This window comes from Danio rerio, chromosome 8 (genome assembly GCF_052040795.2).
Source record: "Danio rerio strain M-AB ecotype USA chromosome 8, GRCz13ab, whole genome shotgun sequence".
NCBI classification, from domain to species: domain Eukaryota; kingdom Metazoa; phylum Chordata; class Actinopteri; order Cypriniformes; family Danionidae; genus Danio; species Danio rerio.
The window spans coordinates 53,817,630-53,842,500 of NC_141028.1; the positions used below are offsets into that span (position 1 = coordinate 53,817,630).

Consider the following 24,871-nt stretch of genomic DNA (forward strand, 5'->3'; position numbering starts at 1 on the left):
AGGAGTCACACAATGAGCATAATACAATGAGTAAAGACATTTAAGACAAGTTTAAAAGGAATAAAAAAAGAAAGGCAGTGCTGTCTATCAGATGTATCCCAGCACTTATTTAGTAAAGGCACATGTAATCTCATTAGGAAATGTTGTGACCAATCAAATAGCACCTGGGGTGTGCATAATAATTATTGTGTTTTGTTCCAATTGACTTTAATTATTCAGCTATATCCATGGCATCTTTAAATATCGAAGAACACCACTTGGTGTTGTAACCTGTGGACAGCAGGTGTAATTCAGTTGATCATACACCATAATTTGCTGAATAAAAATGAAATAATTTATCAGAATATTATAAACGTAAAATCTCACACATTGTGGACCTTCAGGTGCAGCTAATTTAAACTATGTATGTTTCGATTTGTATCTTCAAAATTAACTGTAACCTATAACACATCAAACAGATTTAGACCAGGTGAAAAAATATCAAATTTAAGGGAGGTTTACTTAACAAGAGAAAATCCTCTGAGTGGAGTTGCATGCTGTTTTGCTACAGGACAATGATTCTCAGCCACAGTTTTGAGCTGTTGGGGGAGCTCCAGGAACACAGTTGAGAACCACTGCTACAGGACTTCTGGCTTGTGGCCTCGAGCCAATGCACGCCTCCCAGCAGTGCCAATATACAGCCATATCGCACTGCTACTCGTATGATATTGCTCATATATACAGTTGAAGTCAGAATTATTAGCCCTCCTTTAAATTTTTTTTTTCAATTGATGTTTAACAGAGCAAGTTTCATTTTGTTTATTTATGTTTTATTTTGGCTAGAATAAAAGCCGTTTTAAATTTTTTTATGAACCATTTTAAAGTCAAAATTATTAGCCACTTTAAGCTATATATTTTTCCATAGTCTACAGCAGTGGTTCTCAAAGTGGGGGTTGGGACCCCCTGGGGGGGTCACTTGGTGATTTCCAAAAATCTAATTATATTGAAAAACTTTTTAAATTACCATTGTTTATCCATAACCTACAGAAGATAAAATAGTTACATAAAAAATACAATATCCAAAAAGCCATCAGCCTTATAGCCTAAAGGGTTTTTACATTAGATTAACGACAGAGCAATAGCGTCAGTTGCACCAGATTGATTTTACGGCACTAGCTAAACTTTGACACCTTTACAGCCCTCACGTACATTTAAAATAATTACAGGCCACGACTGAACATGGAGGATCTTTAAGTGGCAGTATCCAAAATTAAACCAAGAAAAGACTTGTGATGTAACTTAAATATTTTGCCCACCAGCCTCATTTGGTAAGGTTAATATTAAATAATAATAAAAAATTAAATGATTGTTTGACTGTTGCACTTTTTTGTGTTGTCAATATGCTTGTGTTTATATAGGCCTATTGGTTTGTGTGAATGTTGTGTGCAACATTTGATTCATTGGCATTGTTATTTTAGGGGGCTGGGCTGAAAAGTTTGAGAACCCCTGGTCTACAGAACAAACCATCGCTATACAATAACTTGCCTAATTACCCTAACCTGCCTAGTTAACCTAGTTAAGCCTTTAAATGTAATTTTAAGCTGTTTAGAAGTGTCTTGAAAAATATCTAGTCAAATATAATTTACTGTGATCATGACAAAGATAAAATAAATCAGTCATTTGAAATAAGTTATTAAAACTATTATCTTTAGAAATGTGTTGACACATTCACTACTTTTACTTCAGAAATCAGTCAGTTCAGTGAATTATAGTTGCTTTTGTTGCATATTCCCCTATGAAAAAGTACTATAGTAACTTATAGTATACCAGAATATTTTTGAACCATAATATAGTAAAATAGTACTGTTGTACAAATTATAGTATTTTCAGCACATTGTAATAAGTGCTACAGCATAATGTAATATTAACTGTTGCAATAAATACAGTGTTATATTTTCCTACAGTAAACTGGTGAATTGTGGCATAATAAATCCTATAGTTGTAGAAAACATAGTGTAGTAGGTATTTTCTTTATATTACTATAGTTGTTATTAGCACAGAAACTCTAGAACAGATTCATTCAAGTATTTACTATAGCAGTGTGTCTCAACCACATTGCGGGTGAACCACCAACAATGCATGTTTTGGATGTCTTCTTTGTCTGTCACACTCCTTACAGGTCTTTCAGTCTCTGCTAATGAGTTGATGATCTGAATCATGTGTGTATGGTTAAGGAGAGACGGAAAATGTGCAGAACTGGTAGTTCTCCAGGAGCGTGGTTGAGAATCCCTGTACTATAGTGTGGTTCAAAAACGCTAAAATATTTACTATAAATTACTATAGTATTTTTTCATGTGGGATAAAATGGACACTTGTTTTATCATTGGAACTATTTTTATCATTTGAAAAATATAGAAAATTTATACACATAATCCTGGCTAAATAAGCACGCAGAAGTATTAAATCTCAGTGCGGAACTTGAGAGTGGTATTCTTCATCTTCTCTTTGTAGACCTCATCGAACTGTTCATTTTGTGCCACAGTAAAGTGATTTTTCCAGTCTCCAACTTTACCTACACAAACAAAAAGGCGATCAAAGTAAATAAAAGGCCAGAATTCAAAAGGATAAATGTAATAAGTGTTGTATTAACCTTTACGCATGAATGGCGAGATCTTAAAATTCATTGTTGGGATAGTGGAGTAGTTGGTCATCTTGTTCTGTTTCATGGCATCAAACTGAACGCCATTTATTATTTTCTCCTTCTCTTCGTCTGAACGTGACAATTTCAAGAAAGTGCACAAACTTTCTACTTCGCCATTAATGTCCTGAGCAATCCATTGAAAATACACATTAAACATTTATTTAGATTTGATGCTTCTTGAAGAGGTTCTTATGTACTGAACTTACTTTCGCCATATCCTCGTAGAACATGTAGTGTAAGTTAGGATATGTTTTTTTTTTCTCCCACCATCCACAGACATGGTCGAACCAAGAACCAAACACCCCTATGTGTAAAATAGAAACAATAAATCAGTGGTGAATATTTTGAATAATGCACACAGTACAATATTTCTTGGATTTTTTCAACCAGTTTACAAGACAATGTACATTTTTTGTTGATGTAGAGATAATACCTTTATTATTTTTCCTCTCCATATGTAGTTGTTTAATGACTTTACAAATCCAATAGATATTTTTAGTTATGCTCATTGTATCTTCTAGCATTTAATTTCATTTTCAAATATTATGATTATTACTATATTATTATATATTATTTTCAAGTATTATGCTACTTACTCTCTCCTTTCATGAAAGCTTGCAGGAAGGTGTCCCAGTCTCCTGGTTCAGGCTGTCCGTGGTTCATTCGGTCAAAATGAAAAAAGGAAACCACATTGTCTTTTGCATTCCGAGCTACATACACAACCTGGAATGAGTGGACAAAAAAGGACATATCCCAATCTCTTTATTATACAATGATATATTAATGTATTATATTTTGTCTGATATTAATCACATTTATTCTCCTCAGTTTTAAAGGGCATGTGAACTAGTATGAGAACTCCCCATTCTGTGTGAACTCCCCATTCTAACTGTCATGCTCGCCAGTGATCTAACAACCAGAGAATTTCGCTGGTAAACACTCACACAGATTACTAATCCACCATTTCATGGACTACATATTCAGTCATGCAACACACACACACCTGCTCCAAGTCTCCAGATTAGACTCCCACAGTTGATGCTGCTTTAGGACTTATTACTGCACTACATAAGCAGACAAGCACACACTATGTGGCTGAGTCTTGTTAGCTGTATAGTGAGCATTACAACGCGTTTCCCTTGTCCTGATTTCAGTGTTAGACCTTGCCTTGTTTTATTTGATTTTCCCTGTAAGCTGCCTGCCTTGTGTTCATCTAACTGTTATTCATACCTGTCATACTGTTTTTCACGGGATTCTCCTGTATTTTACAGTTCTATCCCGCTATCATGCCGTAAAGTTTTTTTCTGTATTTTCAGTCTTTCTCTGAAGGGTGGCAAATAAACATTAATGAGCCGAGCCTTCCTATACGCAACCCATACCGCCAAACAACCAGGGGCCGCCCCTCGCTCCTAAATGTGAGTCTGTTCTGTGCTTTCGCTTTGTTTAGGCTTGAAAGCACTTTGAAATAAATAGAACAACGACGGGATTTCCTTTCCTTTTCATAACACGTGTCGTCTCCTTTCATATGCAATCCTCAAAATGCATGACTGTCAGCTGACGCGCTCCATGGTGATAAATAAACGGAATCTGTACACGCGATTTAAAGCAGAGTGAAAGTCTTGGTTTTGGGTGCGTGTTTGAACAGACATATGCACATAATTAACAATAATAATATCCAAAGATGTCAATTTTGGTGGGTTTTTATTTTTCAAACAATTAATTTAGTCTAATTTAGTCCCAAATGAGCAAAAAAAGTTAGGAAAGCAATTGAATGCTATCATTAAAACGTTAGATGTGTGCATTTTAAAAGTGACACTTCTGTTATTTAATGTAATCAAAGGAAAAAAAATCTAAATAAATCATTCATCCGTTGCTCTTTAATCAGAATGTGTAAGTTATACAGTGAAGAAATGGTTAAGGAGATTAGATAACTTGATTCTATTTCATTATAATAGCTATTAATTTTAATAAGCAGAACTGCATCATAATAGAACATATTACTGACAATTTAACTGTTTATGTACAATAAAAAAGCTCCAAATGAGCATATTTAGTAATTTGGGAATTTTTTAAAGGGGGGGGGTCAGGTTGGGGCAATCTCTTATTATGGTGGGCATATCCCTTATTTTCACATTCCAGTGTTGACAGGTATGCTGTTATTATGATGCAGACTCTGGATTGCTCATATACATCTGTTTCTTCCTGTTTTGACCATTTTTTGCTTGACCATCTGTTTCAATAAAGACCTGTATAAGGATCCTCACTATGTTGTCAGCGTCACATTACCATAACACTAATACTCGATTTGAAGCCAATTCCTTTATTGCTTTGTTTATTTCATGATATACACAGCAAAACTCAGCCAATGATACAATTAAACAGTCCAGTTTCTAAAAGAAGCTTATCCTTACACAAAAGAAGTAAACTTCAAGTTACTTTTAATTAAGTTTACTTATGTAATGTAAAGTAAAAAACTAAATATTAAGTAAACTTCACGTATTAACATATATGTATGTACTAAAAGTATACTAGAAAATGCTCTAATTACTAAAGTAAGCCTCGTTCCCCGAGGGACAGAATGGGAATGCTATGTGGAAAACTTCCACTATGGGGATTTGTCAGAAACCAATCATTTAAAAGAGTATAAAAACAGGCCAATGAAATGCCAATGAGTTGGCGGCATCAGTGTGCACAGCTGGCATGAATGACAATCAGACTTGCTATAAAGACGCAGCTGGTGCAATGCTCGACATCCTTTTCTAGCTGAAGAGACTTTCACGCTCAACAGCTAAGGGACAATCCTTGTGGCGAAGGGACATAGCTTTTCAGTTCCCCGAGGGTTACCTTAGTAACCAGAGCGTTGCTCTTCGAGAGGGGAACTTTAATGCTATGTGGAAAACTTCCACTATAGGGAAATCTATGGGAAACGCCACCACAAAAGAACCTTACCACGTCTCTGGTGAGGGGCACACCGCGCAGTAGTACGAACGTTCCTCTTCGCCAGAGGCGCAGTCTTCCAACGTGTCCCCTGGCCCTTACTCACCTTGCCTACTTGTTCTGGTTTAGATATACTTTTCTGGGAGTCATAAGAATACACCTTGTTAAATGCTAGGAATTGTAGATATGACAGTACGTTTGGAAAGCGTTCAGTCCTGATAGGGAGGATGCTGCGGAGGCCACTTGCTGCCCGGAGGGGGAGACCTGGTGACAGATAAAATATGGACTAACTCTGAGAGGGGGAGTACACATATTAGAAGACGGTTAGCGGGGAGGCAAGACACGAGCCCGCCTAGGAGGGGGGTACTACATCTTGGCTGAGTGAGCATATGGGATTGCCAGTGGGGATTGCACATAGCAGGCACCTATACCCAGAACACAGGTTGACCAGTGGGCATGCCAACAACGTAACACGCCATCACCTGACTCCTCCGCTGAGTCAGATGCTGGGGGCCTCGGAAGAACTCTGCAGGGTTTGCAAAATCTTGCAAATGTATTGGTGTTGCCCAGCCCGCAGCTCTAAAGATGTCTGTTAAAGAGGCACCGCGTGCTAACGCCCAAGAGGATGCAACGTTCCGAATGAAGTGCACTCTCACCCCTGGGGGACACGGCTTGCCCTGGCTCTGGTATGCGAGGGAGATGGCATCCACTGTCCAATGGGCCAACCTCTGTTTAGATACAGCACTTCCCTTCTGCTGACCACCATAACAGACAAAGAGCTGCTGATCTAAAGCTCAGAGTACGGTCCACATAAATCCGGAAAGCTCAAACAGGACACAGCAATGAAAGTGCTGGGTCTGCCTCCTTCACAGGCAGCGCTTGCAGGCTCACTACCTAATAATTAAATGGAGTGGGAGGAACCTTGGGCACATACCCAGCCCGGGTTCTCAGGGCAACGTGGGAGTAGGCCGGCCCAAATTCCAGGCATGAAGCACTGACCGAAAATGCCTCCAGGTCTCCAACCCTATTAATCAATGTCAACGCGACCAGCAGAGCTGTCTTCAGGGACTGAAATGTCAAATATACTGAGTTGAGTGGTTCAAAGGGGTCTCCACGTAGGCTCGTAAGCACTACAGCAAGATCCCGAGGGGGCGGCGTGTAAAAATTTGCCTTGCAGCTCTGAGAAACCGGGTTATGAGGTTATGCCTTCCCACGGTGCTGCCACCCACCGCATTATGATGAGCGGAAATGGCAGCCACGTAAACCTTAAGTTTGAAGGGCGACAGCCTCTGCTCCAACCTATACTGAAGGAAAGAAAGCACAACACTGATCTTGCAGGATCAGGGGTCTTCTCAGCGAGAAGCGCACTACTCAGTAAATAGACTAGACTTCAGGGCATAGGCATGCCTTGTAGAGGATGCTCTAGCCTGAGTGGTGGTATTAACCACCGCTATCGGTAGGTTACCTTAGTCTTCTTCGCTACCTAGCACAAATTTTGTTTTTCTAGAATAGGATTGGTTAACAAAGTTAACTACCTATCAAAAAAGAGGTGTAGTCATATGTATTATTAGTATATTTCTTTTTAACTGACAAACAAGAACGTGTATTTTTTGTATCTACTCCTATAAAATGTACTTCAATTCCAAAAACAAGTTTATTTAAATGTTCTATTAGTACAATTTTTTCACTAGAAAATAAAGTATACTTTTTGAATTTACCTTTGACAAATATGCTCATAATTGCACTTAGCCTTGACTTACACTGACTGAAAAGTTTTAGCATGTTTGACCTGTACTTGTTCATTTACATACACATAAACCTATAATTACTCTAAGTATACTTGGTTTGTTGTTAATTGTTTTTACTCTTTTCATTAAGTGACCTGTTAAATATGTTTACATACAATATTATAAACTCCCCTGGTTTAAGAGATATGGCTTAAAGGCTAGTTCTAAACTAAACTGCAAGTTTTAGCTGTCTATACTTTATAAACTTGATGCGACATATTTTAAAATGCATCAAGATGCACACAATAATGTGTTTCTTAAAAATAAAATTTTTAAATAAAAGTTGATCAAATTTGCTAATTTAACCTTAAACAGTCAACATGTCCAGGGGGATACAAACATTTTGAAAGGCTATAGTGAGAGACTGTAAAAGTGCGAGTTTAATTTCATGGAATAAATTTGAATAGCTGTTTGTTGTGAATACTTACATCAGGTGACTTTGTTGATACATTCTGTGTTCAGCTGACAGGCAGCACTTAAAAATAGCATGGCTGTTGTTGATGAGTAAATGTTGTTAAAATTTTCACAAATTTGACACATTTGAAATTAACATATATTTTTGTGTTAGATAATCACATTTTGTGGTATTTTTTAAACTTTCTTTTTTGTTACTATAACTTTTTTGCTTTCATATGTTTAGCTTTTAAAGTATATTAATAGTATGCCTGAATTAACTTCATTTTTGCAAGGATGGATAAACTTTAAAATAGGACATATTTATGATCTCCAGTGGATCATCAGAGTTGTCTTGTGCTGATTGATCTCTTGGATTTTAAACTCACTGAAGCGGTATTTGAGACTCATGGGGTCATTTCAATGTACTGAACATTTTTCATTCAGCCTATATCCAGATTTTCATTCTATGCCATCTTTAAGTAGATTAAGTGAAGGCTTATGCAAATCTGCATCTAGGTTAGTAACGGACTAAAGTCCAGCATTAGCTAATGGAGATTTATAATTCTGGCAAACAGTGTAAGTTTAGCTTTTTTATGAAACTTTAGCTTTAGCATAAATTGTTATGCAGTGGTGTCTCTTCTTTATTCAAAACGATACATGATTATTATAACAATAGCAGGCTAAACAAAATATTGAGGTACTATAGTGGTAGCTAGCCGGGGGTGGCAAACTTCATTGTACTGACCACATCCTCAATTTATTGTTTGAGCTAAGCTGTTACATACACGACTGTAAGGAACTAAAAGGAACTACTTGTTGAAATAATCACAATGTTTCATGCCTTTTTTATTCATTCTCTTCATTTAAATATTCCTTTATTTAATTCACATTTCTAAATAATGGATTTGCGTTTGGTAGTTCAAGATTCACATCATACCATAGCAGATATATAAAGTTGCTCCTTTCCGCCTACACCACATTGTGGAGTTAAAATTGTTTACTTTACACATTACCTTTGAGTTCTGCTCCCAGAAAGACTTGGGAACAAGTTGAACAGGTAAATGAGTTTTGATTAGGCGAGGAGAATTTGGCAGGTTATCAGCCAGTTCCGTGCCTGAAAGGGAAAACGAAACTGATTTTAATGTTGACACAACTGAATGTGTACTTTCCAGTTTGCTTTGCATGTCCCTGGTTTCATGTCCCATGTACTTTCCTTCTTCCTTGTTTCATGAATTCATGTATTTCAACCTTTGTTTTTGCCTTGTTTCCATGTTGATGTATACCAACCTGTCTTTCAGACAATCATAAAGTTGTAGCAGTTAATGAAAAATTAATGTTAGTCAAAAGTACAATACAATACCACCCTTATGAGATTCTGCTTAAAGGTCCTGTGAAGTGCTTTGAAGTATGGATTTTTTATATTTTTTTATATGGATTTTTTATTTTATTTATATTTTATGGATTTTTTTTATAATGTTTGTCATAATCTCAACTGAAAAAACGAAGAATGGGTGGGACATAGAGTAGCCCCTCCCTTTTTAAAAAACCGCCAATAGCATTTTGTTTTCTCACAGCTCTGCCTGTGAGAGAGGTTGAGCTCAAGTGCATCAAATGAACAGCAAATAAGTTATGTCTTGAAGGGGGCGGGGTATGTCAGATACTAAAGAGCATTTGATTGGTACAGATTTGGTGAGCAACTAAATACATTTATGCGGAAGTGACAAACTACAAGTTTTACATGTTTATATCAGTTTTATCTTCTAAACGTGAATTTTTTCATCGTTTTGTGCAAAACTAGATTATAGATATGTCAAAAACTAACAATACTGATACTTACATCTAAAAAATGTTATTTTAATTTATCTGGACCTTTAAAAACATGTAAAAAGTTTTCACTTTTATGCAGACAATTATTAATTCTACATTCACAAGCCAATTTTGTAGGTACACCTGTCCAACTGCTCGTTAATTCAAATTTTCTAATCAGCCAATCACATGTCAGCAACTCAATACATTTAGGCATGTAGACATGGGCTGTTTCTCAATTCCAAGAATGCAGAGAACGGACTTGTGTTCTTGTGGAGACCTTGCCAGAGTCTTGCCAGGTGTCCTCGGAAAAATTAACTCAGGAGACCGCGAGGGCAGAGAACACGTCCTTTGAGAAATTACATGCTGCGTTCTTCCTGATGATCAGGTGACCTTCACGCGTTTTAAATGGAAAATTATTTAAACATTACAGCATTTGTACAACCATTTATTGGTTTTCCCCTTTTCAAAATATATACTATGCATAAAAACATTACAAATACAGTATACGTTGCACAATATAAATAAAACAGATTATAATACGAATTTCAGCAAACAAACACCCTTAATGTGTTTATTCCTTTATTAAGATGTTCATGGTAATGTTTACTTACACCGTTTAATTTAGGGAAACTCCTGAGGTAAATAAATGTTATATTTGAACTTTAATAAAAAATCTAAATAAAATGCTGCGCTTCTGGGACTTCCAGAGCGAGTTCGGTGGTCAATTCTGCATCGGTGAGTCCTCAATATCAAGAACACATCCAGAAAGTTTCACGCATCCTACATACTTGCGGTCTTGAGTATTGGAACTGAACTTTGGCAGCTGAGGATGACGTTGTACGAGAACACGAGGACGCAAGACCTCTGAATAACGCATACTGAGAAACAGCCATGATCAAGACGATCTGATGCAGTTCAAACCGAGCATCAGAATGGGGAAGAAAGGTGATTTAGGTGACAGGTGATTTCATTTCAAAAACTGCTGATCTACTGGGATTTTCACGCACAATCATCTCTAAGGTTTACAGAGAATGGTCAGAAAAAGATAAAATATCCAGTGAGCAGCAGTTCTGTGGGTGCAAATGTTTTGTTAAGCCAGAGGTCAAAGGAGAATGGCCAGACTGGTTCCAGCTGATAGAAAGCCACACTGGGTGCCACTTCTGTCAGCTAAGAACAGGAAACTGAGGCTACAATTCACACAGGCTCACCAAAATTGGACAATAGAAGATTGGAAAAACGTTGCCTGGTCTGATGAGCCTCGGTTTCTTCTGCAACATTCGGATGGTCGGGTCAGAATTTGGCTTTGACAACATGAAAGCATGGATCCATCCTGCCTTGTATCAAGGGTTCAGGCTGGTTGTGGTGATGTAATGTTGTGGAGGATATTTTCTTGGCACACTTTGGGCCCGTTAGTACCAATTAAGCATTGAACCCAGCCTACATGAGTATTGTTGCTGACCATGTCCATCCCTTTATGACCACAGTGTACCCATCTTCTGATGGCTACTTCCAGCAGGATAATTATCATAACCATTATTACTGACTTGCTTAATACTGTTGCATTGTTCTTTTTGCTTGTAGACTTTAAAAAGTTTTTTTCATTTGCTGTTTAACTTGGTCCATAGCTAATACTATAGGAGTGTAAATTATCATATGCATTTGTTTATATGGGAAAACTGGTTTTCACCAAGAAGGTCCATACAGATTCTAAAGGCAGATACTGATTAAATCAGTGCCTGGTAATATGTGGACTTTGGGGCTTTTACAATGAGGTCCAATGTTGATTGGTCAGTTTGAATGTCTCATTATTTGGGCTTTGGTCACATCGTCAAGAAAGAGACAAAATAGATGGTAAACTTTGTGTAACCCCGCTGATCTACACCACCCAAGCCACTTCAAGCTGGGATCGAACCAGCAACCTTCCGCATGGGAGTAGGTTGCTTTAACAAGGAGGCTAAAGATCATGACCTCTAGTGTCTGTCGCTAGAGCATGTTTAGAGGTCAGAAGAGTGAGGTTTACCTGCACAGCATTTACTAGCTGGCTAATGTTACATTTGCTCAGGCCTCTTTTCCTGCTCTGCTTCTCTCCTGCTCTGGAGGCTATCTTCTCTCACTCTACTATCTATCAGATAGATACTATCTATCAGGCTCGCTCTCTCCCGCCCCCTCTTTCTTTCTCTCTCAGGTAACTTTATTTTACAATTAAGCTGGGTACGATTAATATATGTTTTTCATCAAACTATGTTTTATAATTTTATACAGTGATTTTGTATCTAATTCAGTTGTAACAATAGAGAATTATTGTCATTTTCTTTCAAGTATTTGTGATTTACTTTTGATTTAACTTAACTTAATTGCGCCATATTTGCAATACAATACAATCAAATAATAGCAACACTCTCCCACATTTTTAAGCTCTTATAACTGCCCTTATTTCCGTTTTTGGTATAAGATGGCAGAAGGATGGTTTGACTAGATATGTAGTTTTTCACCATCACACACTCTCAGAAATAAAGGTACGTGAGCTGTCACTGGGACGGTATATTTTCAAAAGGTACACATTTGTTCTTAAAGGGTCCATATTGGTACCTCAAAAGTTTATCTTGATACCTTTGTACTTTTTAGGTACTGATATGTACCCTTGAGGTATTAATATGGACCTTTGAGGAACAAATTTGTACCTTTTGAAAAGGTACCACCCAACTGACAGCTCACATACTTTTATTTGAACCGCTGTAGTTAAAAACTCATTCTTACAGTACCTCACGCTCATTGTTACATCTAACTAAACCTCCAAAGGTATCTCACAGCAAATGGATTTTCATTTTTATTACAAATTGCTCATCCCTCACTTTGGGGTAGGGTAGGGTTAGGGGTGGGGTTTTGAGGCAAGTCTCCTATTAACTAAATTCTTTTTTTAAGTTTTCATACAAATTATGAATTTGTACGAAGTAACCAACTTTCTCAAAATAAGTTCAGGCTGAATTTTCTGTCTGCTGGAGCAACGTATCCATCACCTGAGTAGCCGAAGCAACTTCTTTTTGTTTATGGATATGACAGCCACGGGCGAATGATTCATGTACACAATTTTCTGCTTAATCAGCATTGACATGTCTAAAATATAAACATTTTTATTGTTTACTCCAGCACAGGAGTGTCAACTGTGTCCAAAATGGCTCACTAGTTCTCTAATCCTTGTACGTTTGGTTTTCCATTTGCTAATTTGTGTCCAAATTCATTATAAATTCATAAATTATTAAAAACTCAGATCAAAAATAAACAAAACAATAAGTGTATAATACTGTATGTGTTTTTAAATGAATTATATGTTATTTTTAATATTATTTTAACAATTAAAATTAAAACTGAATTCATTTTCAAGAATATTTTCTTTCCTGTTAATTAATTCTCATTGTGAATTGCTATTTACATGGTGGACATGTAAGCCTACAAACTAAATATTTCACTAGTGAGAAAACCAAATCTGCTAGTGTGCAAGGTTAAAACACATGCAGACCATCTACAGAATGAGCTAGTTTCCACAAAATCCCCCTGATGTGAAGGCATGGGAGGAGGTAGTGCTTTTTATATTCATGTAAACAGATATAATGTATATTTATTTTGTACAAAGCTGATAATTTAAATGTTACATCACAAAAATGTCAGAAAACACAAATAATCTATAATATTTGAACTGTGAACAAGTGAGTAAGAAGTAATTTTAGAATTTTATAAAGCAGTAACGTATTATACTGTCGTCTCTGACCTGATGGCATCCCTGGAAAACAAGACTCCAGGAAAGGCACTCTCATGTAGATAGGCAGGGAGGATTGGCCATTTGGTTCAACCTTGCCAAAGTACAGAAGGTCTAGGATATAAGAAACCCAAGTGGTGCCTAGAAAAAGAGTAGAGTATAGAAACAAATACATACAGTGAAGTAGTCTTTTACACGTACAGTATACAGTAGAAATCAAAAATATTCGCCCTCCTGTGAATTTCTTTTCTTTTTTTAAAAATATTTTCCAAATAAAAGTCTTATTTGTTTTAATTTGGCTAGTATAAAAGCAGTTCTTACATTTTTAAAGCCATTTTAAGGTCAATATTATTAGCCCCCTTAAACATTATTTTTTTCTCGATTGTCTACAGAACAAGCCAGTTAATTTGTTAATTTGCAAAGCAGTTGGCTCACTTAATTACCCTAACTTGCTTAATTAAATGAATTAACCTTTTTAAGCCTTCAAATTGCACTTTAAGCTGAATACTAGTATCTTTTGTTATTTTATTTATTAATTAATTTATATTTTATTTTTTCTTCTTTGGCTCTTGGCGAAGGTGGTTGCACTTTATTCCTTTCCGTCCCTTATCTCTCCTGGCTGGCTCCTCTTGTCTTGTCTTATTCTATCTCTGAGGCTCTGTGTGCAATGCTATCCAAACGAATAAGAAATTAGGGATTTGATCAACTGGTCTCTGAACGCAATTGACACCATCTTCTCAACGAGAAGTTTGGGCTCGAGAGGGCCCACTTGTCCTGCGGGGATGTTTGCAGCTGGATACGCGATGGACGGGTGGGATAAGTGGCACGTCATGTGCCTGGCTACTCTGTGCCTGGAGGATACTAAAGATATCTACCTATTCGGAACTTTGAAAACAGGGTTTCTGCTGATGGGCTTATGCAGGGCCCTGGGGTATCAACGATTGATGAAAGCCGTCAGTGTGGCTCAAAACCCCACCAAGCTGGCTTGATTGAAATGGTGGTGAGCAGAGTCGCTACAAACCAGACTGTAGTCTTAGACAGCAAATTGGAAAATATTGGGATGAAACTAGCAGCTTTGCAACAAGATTTGGCCAGACCTGGGACCTCATGTATGAAGACTTGCGTTGAAATCATACTAAAACATTGCGTACGCACAAAGCTTCAAATGTGTGTACGCAGAAAAAAATTCAGATGTATGAAACACTGCGTACGCCGAATCACATGCATATTCTCTTTGTACATCCGAATGAACATGAAACGGAGCGCAACATGCATCAGCGCAAAACCCCTCCCTGCCTCCTCCCCCGTATGAATATGCTAATGACTCTACTTTGGCAAAACCAAACGAAAAAGCAATGGCAAAAGCAAGCAAGAAGAGAAACTTTGAACAGAATGTGAATTGAATGTGCTGCTTTCGGAGTTAGACTGGAGAAAAACTGTGTTATTTGCAAGTTTGTCCTCCGGAATATATAACAAAAGAAAAAAATAGAGTGGGAGAGTTTAGCTGATGCTGTTACCACAGTTGGGTCTGAACATTGCACTAAGTGGATTAAAAAAGAGATAGTGCGATGTAAAGGTGTAAAATTTTGTAATGTCTTTAACAGCGTGAGTGGCACAGCTCGTAAAATGCATGGAAAAATGTTCTGACACGTTTGAGCATGAGCTCGGTTCGAATCTATCGTCTGATGAACTCATTCTTCTTTTTTTCGCCGCTACATATCAGATTTTGCCTACTCTTCATCACGAGGAAGACAAGTAGGAATCATTAATAAGTATGTGCATCAAATTTTGTTTGCACATTTATTGAATGGAAATGTTTCTTATTCACGTACGCAAATTTATCTTCAGATGGCGCCTTTATAGCAGTGTGCGTGCAGTCGATCGCTCCCATTACATTGGGCAAACCGGCGACCACTGCAAATTGAGCTTTAATGTTTGGCTGGTCAACTGCATGGTATGGAAACCATATATACCTGCGGGACATGCGGATGAACCAGTCTCCTACAGCTGCCATTGCACGGCTCAGACACTTTGTAGTGTGCAATTTAACACAACTGCCTCTAGGATTCACCAATGGAAATAAAACAGACACACGCAAAAAATACACATACGCAAGACATGAAGTTAGCGTGGACCTGCACCTATTCTCACATTTATTTCATTGTTAGTAAATCCAAACATTAGCATGAAACCTGCCGTACGCAAAGTTATTTGTTGATACATGAGCCCCCTGGAGACCAGTGAAATATCTGTGAAATCGGTAGATATTGACCCAAATTTGAAAAACTTTTCTTGTCTTTCAGCAGTATGTGACAAATAAAGACTTGACTGATTGCTTGATTCAATTGATTGATTGATTGATTGATTGATTGATTGATTGATTGATTGATTGAACAATATCTAGTAAAATATTATGTACTGTCATCATGGCAAAGAAAAAAGATATCAGTTATTAGAAATTAACTATTATGTTTAGAAATGTGTTAAAAACTCTGTTAACCAGAAGTTGAGGAACAAAATATTCAGGAAGGCAAATAATTCTGACTTCAACTATATATACATAGGCAAATAACATATGCAAATTATAACAGGATTTACAGGTTTGAAACGTTTGGTTATACTTGATGAAATATTTTTCTGTTCTACTTAAAGTAACAATAATAACAAAGAAAATGTGAATTAAAATCAGAAATAACAATATTAGATTTATTATTTTTACTTGAGTGAAAAGCAATGCTACCTTTATGTCATATCCTTCAGATGTGTAGATTTGGTGCTCAATTTCTTATTACAGCTAAAAACAACAACTGTGCTGCTTAATATATTTTTGCTGTGATACTCTTAAATCAAAGTAAAGCTTCAAGAGACGTTTTTGTTTTAAATACCATTTAAATACAAAGATTTTGTATTGGTCTAAAGCATGGTCAGGGCTGCACGGTGCCGCAGTGGGTAGCACGTTCGTCTCACAGCAAGAAGTTCACTGGTTTGAGCCTTGGCTGGATCAGTTAGCGTTTCTGTGTGCTTTTTCACCCCATTTTCATGAGTTTGCATGCTCACCCAATGTTCGTGTGGGTTTTCCCTGGGTGCTCTAGTTTACCCCACAAGTCCAAAGACGTGGTATAGGTAAAGGCTAAATTGTCCATAGTGTACGTGTATGTATGATTGTGCATGGATGTTTCCCAGAGATGGGTTGCAGCTGGAAGGGCATCTGCTGAAAACATGTGCTGGATAAACCCCAGATTAATAAAGGGACTAGAATGAAAAGAAAATGAATGAATGAATAAATAAAGCATGGTCGAAGTCCAGAAGCACTTAGGGCATGTCCGAATCCCCTTTTGTTATTATAAGGATGTGAAAACCAGTTGCAGAGAACGCCACGTTCATTCATTTTCCTTCGGCTTAGTCTCTTATTAATCAGGGGTCGCCACAGCAGAATGAACCGCCAACTATTTTGGAATATGTTTTACGCAGTGGACGCCCTTCCAGCCACAACCCAGTACGAGGAAACACCTATTCACACGCACACACGCACACACACACACACACACACACACACACACACACACACACACACACACACACAATGGTCAATTTAGTTCATCCAATTCACTTGTAGAGCATGTCTTTGGACTTTGGGGGAAACCGGAGCACCTGGCAGAAACCCACACATACCATGTCAACTGGCTCAACCGGCTCTCGAACCAGCGACCTTCTTGCTGTAAGGTGACAGTGCTAACCACTGAGCCACAGTGCCAACCCCCGACGCATGTTCTAAAAGAAGTTTTCCTCCAGCTGCAACCAATCAGAGTCTCATCTCCCATTGCCTTTAAGCATATGTTGTGGTTGGGCTTTGCATGACAGACTTTGTAAGCGGAAAAAGCGAATGCTTCACTAGTGAGGAAATGGATTTGCATGTGTGCTAGGTTACAACGCATACAGACCATCTACAGAATGAGCTGGATTCTTCTAAAGTCACCTGATAGTAAGGCATGGGAGGAGGTAGCACTTTTTATATTTACGTAGACAACATTAATCTTTTACATTTTATTTTAATAATTGAATTTTTCATATTTAGAGATATTTGTGTGCTGCTGTGCATCCCCGAGTTTGTAATAAGTATTGTGTATGTGGGTTTTGATGGGCCTATCACTAATGTAAAAAAACAGTAACAAAGAGCTGTGCTGTTGACTTTAGAACAGGTTTTAACTGGCCAATAGTGCTGTCTGTTTCAGTTTAAACCACAACAGCAACACAACAACCATTCACCTTACCAAACATCCTTTTCAGACCAGCACGACAAATAGGTGTTCCAGTGAGTGCAAATGCATATGCTATTTAAACAACATGTACAGGGTGTGAAAAAGATCCCTGCATCTCGCTGAAAGTAAAAACCCCTTCATCACCATAAAATTATAAGGTTCTATCTGACATTTTTATCAAAATTAAGTTATTGACATATTCTTATTAAATGACAACTTATTTACATTATGGGATGTTTTTATAAGTTGTTTACATTTTACGGCTTTTTATTTAAAAAGCAAATGTTACACACATACTGTTTGCTATGGAATGTAAAAACTTTTAAGCTCAATATCTCAAAATCATTCAGAATGCAGATAGAACCTTTTAATTCCAAGGTGACGACTTGTGTCCCACTTAGCGCTACATTACAGGCCCTAAGATTTTTCTGACAAATTTAATCAATCTAATAAATACTTGCTTTATTAAAATTTTAACTTTATTAAAAAAAAACAAAAAAAAAACCTGATCACATTTTTTGAACAGGAGCTTAGTGGTCACATAATATACAAAAAAATAATTCAGTGCTCTACCTGCTTTGGGGTAAGTTGCGATTAGAATGTCATCAGGTCTTGCTTGAAAGTTTTTCAACTTTTCCCAGTTGTCAGTGAAGTAGTTGATCATTGAGATACCCTCAAATTCAAATATCTCAGGTCGACTGGGTAATTCAATCTGTAGTGTTAAAATTGTTAGTTACGAAGCGTTACTGCACTAAGAGGACAAAAAGATAGAAGCATCAATAAGATCAAAACTATTTCAGATTACACTTTCAAAAATATGGACAGAGCAATAAAACTGTGACTAGAGTAGAATTATATTTCATTACTTCTCATTAATTATGTTTATAATGTTGAAGTATTTATATGCCAAAACTGATAAATAGAAAGACAAATTCTTCTGAAGTTTACTGTACTGCACTTACAGTTCCCCTTAAACATATGGCATTTTTAAATCATTTATGAGTTCTTGTATATCTGTAACCTGCGGATACTTATTTCAATCAGGTAAGTTGCTTTAGTTATAACCTGAAAACTTTGACAAAAAAATGTACTCACAGAGGATATGTCTGGCATTTCCATTATGTTGAATTGGTGCAAATCTCCAAATATCTTTCAGCAGTTCTGTGTGCAGTTATATTCTGTGTTGTCGTACAGTGTGTATCTCCTCCCTCTTCCTCTCTTTCTGCAGTGTGCACTCAGCTTCAGAAAACGGTTATGCAAGTTCCGCCATCCCTACGTTCAAATTTCCACTCATAATAAAAGATGAAATTTGATTCCTCTCAGTCGCACAATCTCTCTCCTCTGGGACCTTCCATACGCTTTTGTTTTTATACAAAGCTAAAAAACATAATCCTTACATAAGCAGAGCTGGGCAGTAGCTGATTATATGTAATCTGGATTATGTAATCATATTCCTAAAAAAAGGAATAATTTGTAATTAGAGTAAACTCATTTATAAATACTCAATCAGACTACGGTTACTTTTTTATGAATTGCAATATTAAATATTATTTACACAAGGACTGTAGGCTGTTCACAATTCTTTGACTCTCTTTATTCTTTTGACATTTTGTTTTTTTCATAAAACCTTCCCTTTTATACATTCATGATTCTTCGCATTTACAGTGTTTCAATGTTTCTGTCATTATTACTGTCATATTCCAACCAAGGTTTATTCTATAAACATACCTCTATATACATTTCTGGAGACCTTCAAATAAATTCCATGAGCTACATTTTTTTTTTAAGTTTTTGTTTTTGGGAATCCACGAGAGGCCGCTGTGTATGCTTTTTCAGATTGCAAATTTCTCTCGTGAGTTCACACCTGCTGTTCTCTTGTAAATTCACCAGAGGCCACTGTCAACTGATTGTTTGACTGACTGAATGACTGACTGAGTGATCGACTGACCCACCTTCCCTAATCCCAACCTATAGTATTTTAAAAAGCACAGATTGACCCGTCCACCAATTTTTCTAAACCCAACCAACAAATTTAAAAAGCAATTCAGAAAAAGAAAAGCCCTTGTCTGATTTTTACAACATTTTTACCCTGTTATTTAATTGTTTATTGACTGTGGTAGGGAGCTGGAGGAGGCAAGTTTGATGTAAATTCGCATTGTGAAATTTAGGTGGCCGAGGTTAGATAACAGTATGTGTTTTATTCAAGTCTCTTTTCTTGAAATATAAGGAAAAGAGAAATTATTCAGTCAATTTTCTCATTAGGAAGGGAAGCTTGGAATTTGTGCGAATCCAAGTTGATGCTTAGAATTTTGATAAAAGTATTGGGTCCAGCCTTCTGCGAGAGGAATACCTAGATTGGCGAAAACCTTTTGGGTGATCTCTAGGTGTTTGGCTGGAATCGATGTGGGGGGGGGAGATATGATTAGAGTATTATCTAAAAGTTGGATGAGATGGGGGATTCTGAAATTATTAGATAGAATCCATTGTCGGAGAATTTGCGAGTTGCACTGCTTATGGGACAAATGCATGAAATCTTGAGTGGTGGGGCAGAGAATGGTCCAATCATAAAGTGGTTGTCGATCTGTTTTTAAATAAGATGATCAACAATTGTGGCCCAAGTGGAATCCATGGGTTAGACCTGAAATGAGAAAATCAAAAAAAATTAGTGTCAGGGTGAGAATGCAGTTCTCTAGCGAGGTGCATAATCGGCAGATAATGTTTTAAAATTTTTTGGTAGACGTTCATCCCACCACAGGATGGTGGAGGGCTAATGATATGGAGCATGATTTGGCTGGTGATCCTGGAAACACCTCTTTAAGGCGGAGTAGGAGAAGTGATAAGTTTAAATTCCTGTTGCATATTACGGTCTGACTTCTATGATCAATGTGTAGCTTATTGTCATTAGCTGGGTAATTTTCAGAAGTTAAATGGCTATTGGGAGTGGCAGGGGTTATTTATTATTTAATTGTTTATTTTATTTATTTATTTATTTATTTGTTTGTTTAACTTTAAAAGTAATGTTGACATTTAATTTGTACTTGAACTGTACTTATTAGAAACTGTGTCAATGGAATGTTTGCTATGGGCTTTACTTTTATCCATGATTAAATAACATTACATTTGGAATTACATGATTAAAATCAGAAGCATAACTGGCACAATACATTCACAAAGTCTTTTCAACTGTGTCTGTTCATAAACTATTGGGAGAGAAGGCGGGACCATCTCATGTTCTGAGAGCTTTTGGATGGTGACACTTCAGCTTTCAGCTATTGGCTCAATGAAGTGTCAATCAAAAGGTTGGCAGCCATTTTATTGACCAAATTACAAGTGTTTTTGTCTGAAAGATACTACTTTACTAAAAGCACTCCAGCGACTAGTTTAGATGACAGTAGTGTATCCATGGATGTTTATCAACGGATAAATATGTTGAGGACTAATGTTTTATGGATTGGATTGCTTTGATCCTTGCAGTCAAATTAGCCAGGCTGTTAAAATAGTATGGACCTGTGAACAGGCTGGAAGCTTAAGAGGTGGGTTTATTTGGTTTATACACTATGCACTCATGCACTATGTACTTATGCACTTACACACTCTACGGGATAGTATATGTATGTAGTGGCGTCCCAAATGGCACACTAATGGTTTTTTACTAAGCAGAAATTCAAACCGTTTCCCCAATGACGTTTGACGGTTGCCAAATCTGTAAAATAAACGACTGAATTATCAAATATTACCTGCCATGAGTATAACCGCATTCACCATCGGGAGGCGCTATAATCACTCTCGTAGGAGAATTTTGCTTTCACCACCCAAAATAAATAAAGTTATTCAACATGTGCGTCCGATAGCTCCGCCCCTTCCCCTACGTAAGCAAACCTGCGGCCATTAAGTGCGTGAAGTGTCCATCATTCCACACTTCATTTTACCGGCTGAATGAGTGCATCATCCGGGTTATTAAAGCACACTTATTATTTTTAGACTTTTCAGTGTGAACACACTACTTACACTATTTATACTACAAAATGACGTAGAATAGTGCATAAGTATGTGATTTGGGACGCAGCTGTTATAATCGCTGGTTGTTTACAGTTCAACGGAGGACGCTAAAGTCTATAGTATTTGTGTCTTTAAAATGGTTTAAATTATTTTAGTTATGCAAGTCTTGCCTTCTAAAGATATACAAAATGTTTAGTCTTGTTGGAGAGTAGTTTCACCTTAAAGAGAGAGGCTTCCCCTTAAAGCATGCTTTGTTACCACAGATGGACCTCTAGGAGAGCGGTGAGAGTTTGGCTTCATTGCAGTGGCTGTGGCTGAATTCTCGGGGAGAGCAGGGCTCTGGTTGCAGTTGTAGATATTTGTTGGTTATTTCCATATTGATGGGCTAAAAAGTGCAATACTGTAAATGATTTTTAGCACTGAAGGTTTTTAGTAGTAGGAAGCTTTCTTCCAGACGAAGATAGTTGTAGAAAGGAAATGAAGAATATATATATTGTAGGAGTCCATATATTAGCCCAATGACGAAACTAACAGCATGGTCGAAGGTTTAACGCCTGAAAGCCTTTTCTAGTGATTCTGAAAATAGTTTTATTATTTATTAGAATTTATTTATATTAGTTTTTTAGCTCCAAATTTAATCTGACTCCAATTTAAATTATCCTAAAATTTAGATTGTATTTTCTAATTGTAGAAACGGATCACATTCATCATTTATGTTTAATTTAGAGTTTTGATATTTTCTGGGGTCCGATATTCTAAATTGTACGTTCATTAGGGACCAACGTCGCTCAGAGTTCCACTCCCCAGGTTTGCGCTTCTTCTCATGGACGATATGTCGACACTCTGAAAATAGTCAGAGGATGCAGTATTAACTAATATTTAAAAGGCTGGTTGCCTAACGCTCACCTTGTCCTAAAAGAATAGATCCTTTAGCCAAGCTCTGCAACTTGCTACTTTCAGTGGTTAGACGATTAAAAGGTCTACATCAGGGATGGGCAAACTTGATCCTCGAGGGCCGGTGTCCCTGCAGAGTTTTGTTCCAACACTAGTCAAACACGCCTGAACAAGCTAATCAGTGTCTTCAAGATCACTAGAAATCTATAAGCAGGTATGTTTGATTAGAGTTGGAGCTAAACTGTGCAGGGCATCAGCCCTCCAGGACCAAGTTTGCCCACCCCTGGTTTACATGTTATCGGCTCACAAAGGCTATGTATAATCAAATGCACCTATCAATCAAAATCTAATTTATACTCTACTATAAAGGTAACGAAGGCTCCTCGTAATCTACTGGATACAATGAATTCGCAAAACTCCAGAATTAATCAAAACGTAACATTTTATTTGTCAGGTAAAATTGTATTCTCCCAATTACATAATAAATCATCAGGAAGCCAATTCAGAGATGAGACTGTAACAATACAACATCCATTAATCAAAGATAAATCAAAGAATTACAGATGCATACCTGACCAGAGAAGTACATTGCAGCATAAGTTTTAGAGATGCTGCAATGGGGTGTCTTTTTACCACATCTTTACCTTATATACTCAAGTCAAAACAAACAGCCATAAATTCAAGACAATAGAGGTGTCACAGAGCCCCCAGCCTTGTGAATTTGAGGACTTAACCATCTCTTAGGAGGGAGAGCATCTTATCAAGATCTTATCAAAGTCAAAAACCAAATCAACATATACCAATGAAATATTACTGTAAAATTAAGAGCACTTTACCAATCACACAGAAACATTTAAAATGATACCAAACATGAATATAGTGCTGCAAGATACATCATATGAAAACCTTGAACATTTCATGTGAAATGTGCTCTAATCATAAGGGAACATAAAAGTCAAGAAGGGCGACTTGAAGTGGAAGGAGAAGGGTGACTTTCTCGCAATACCCCCTGCTGTGGTGTAGCTCTGTTTTTCCAGCCTGTGTTTGCATTGTCAACAGTGATTTGAATAAAACAGTTGAACAGCTGGTTTCCTCATCACTTCTTAGAAAGTGTATTGGAGCATTGCATATATATATATATATATATATATATATATATATATATATATATTTATATATATATATATATATATATATATATATATATATATATATATATATATATGCAATGCTCCAATACAACAGAGGTTGCATTAGACTTTGTCATTGTCCGTCATTTTGACGGAAAGGGTTGTAAAAATTCCATCACAGCCTATTATTGACCGTCAATTAATTTGCATATTTTCTAATCACTTTTTTCTTTCATATTTTAATAAGGAACTTGCACGAAAAGCATATAGTCTAAATTATTCATTTATTTATTTGACAAATGAACAAACTCATTCCTCCTGCGTTGACCTGAACTGGGTGCTTGCCTGTGCGTAATCAAATGCATCAAGAGAAACTGATGCAGAGGCAATTATCATTAAATTTTGTGTCTTTGCCTCGGAAAGTTGAGTTCTCAGACAGTTTTAAATTAGTTCTGGAGGCTTAAGCCGTGTTCTGCTGCCACACTGGAGAGTCCTTGCCAGAAGTGGCCTGATCATAGAGGATCATGATTATTGATCATTATAGGATCATTGGAGGATCATGATTAGCTAATGTTGACCAGCTGGGTCAATCATGAGCACATGCTCTTCTCGAAATTAGTTTAATTTAAACTTCACATAAATGTCTCACTAAAAGTGTCATTATTCTGTCAAATAATTTAAGGAGCGTCATTAGTTTTTAAATGACGTTTTAATGACAAATTCAAACTGTAGTTGAGGTTAAATTCAAAAAATTATGACACTGTTATAAAAAATATTTATAATGGCTTCATGACAATCATGTTTATGACAGATTTTACCAATTTTGTTGTTTTCGTAATGTTATGTTGTCATGACAAAGACAAAAATGGGTTGTGATGTATTTGTTTATGTCAAGTTGTATTTGTATGTATCAAGTGGGGCAGTGGGTAGCACATTTGCCTGAAAGCAAGAACGTCGTTGGGTCACTGGTTGGAACCTCGGCTCAGTTGGCGTTTCTGTGTGGAGTTTGCATGTTCTCACTGCGTTCGCGTGGGTTTCCATTGGGTGCTCCGGTTTCCAAAAACATGCGGTACAGGTGAATTGGGTAGGCTAAATTGTCCGCAGTGTATGAGTGTGTGTGTGAATGAGTGTATGTGAATGTTTCCCAGAGATGGGTTGCGGCTGGAAAGGGCATCTGCTGCGTAAAAACTTGCTGGATAAGTTGGCGGTTCAATCCGCTGTGGCGA

General features: G+C 37.0%; 1 protein-coding gene across 1 annotated transcript in view; it reads right to left on the bottom strand.

Moving 5' to 3' along the window:
* sult1st7 (sulfotransferase family 1, cytosolic sulfotransferase 7) overlaps nt 1-18,835 on the bottom strand; it is a gene marked incomplete in the record, with an annotated part of 43,459 nt that extends 24,624 nt beyond the window's left edge. Inside the window, 9 exon segments of the mRNA NM_001139481.3 lie at nt 2,061-2,070; nt 2,275-2,551; nt 2,630-2,804; nt 2,887-2,984; nt 3,277-3,403; nt 8,814-8,914; nt 13,376-13,504; nt 18,196-18,334; nt 18,771-18,835. Coding sequence (NP_001132953.2) covers nt 2,439-2,551; nt 2,630-2,804; nt 2,887-2,984; nt 3,277-3,403; nt 8,814-8,914; nt 13,376-13,504; nt 18,196-18,334 — 882 coding nt within the window.
* Between the last annotated feature and the right edge of the window lie 6,036 nt (nt 18,836-24,871).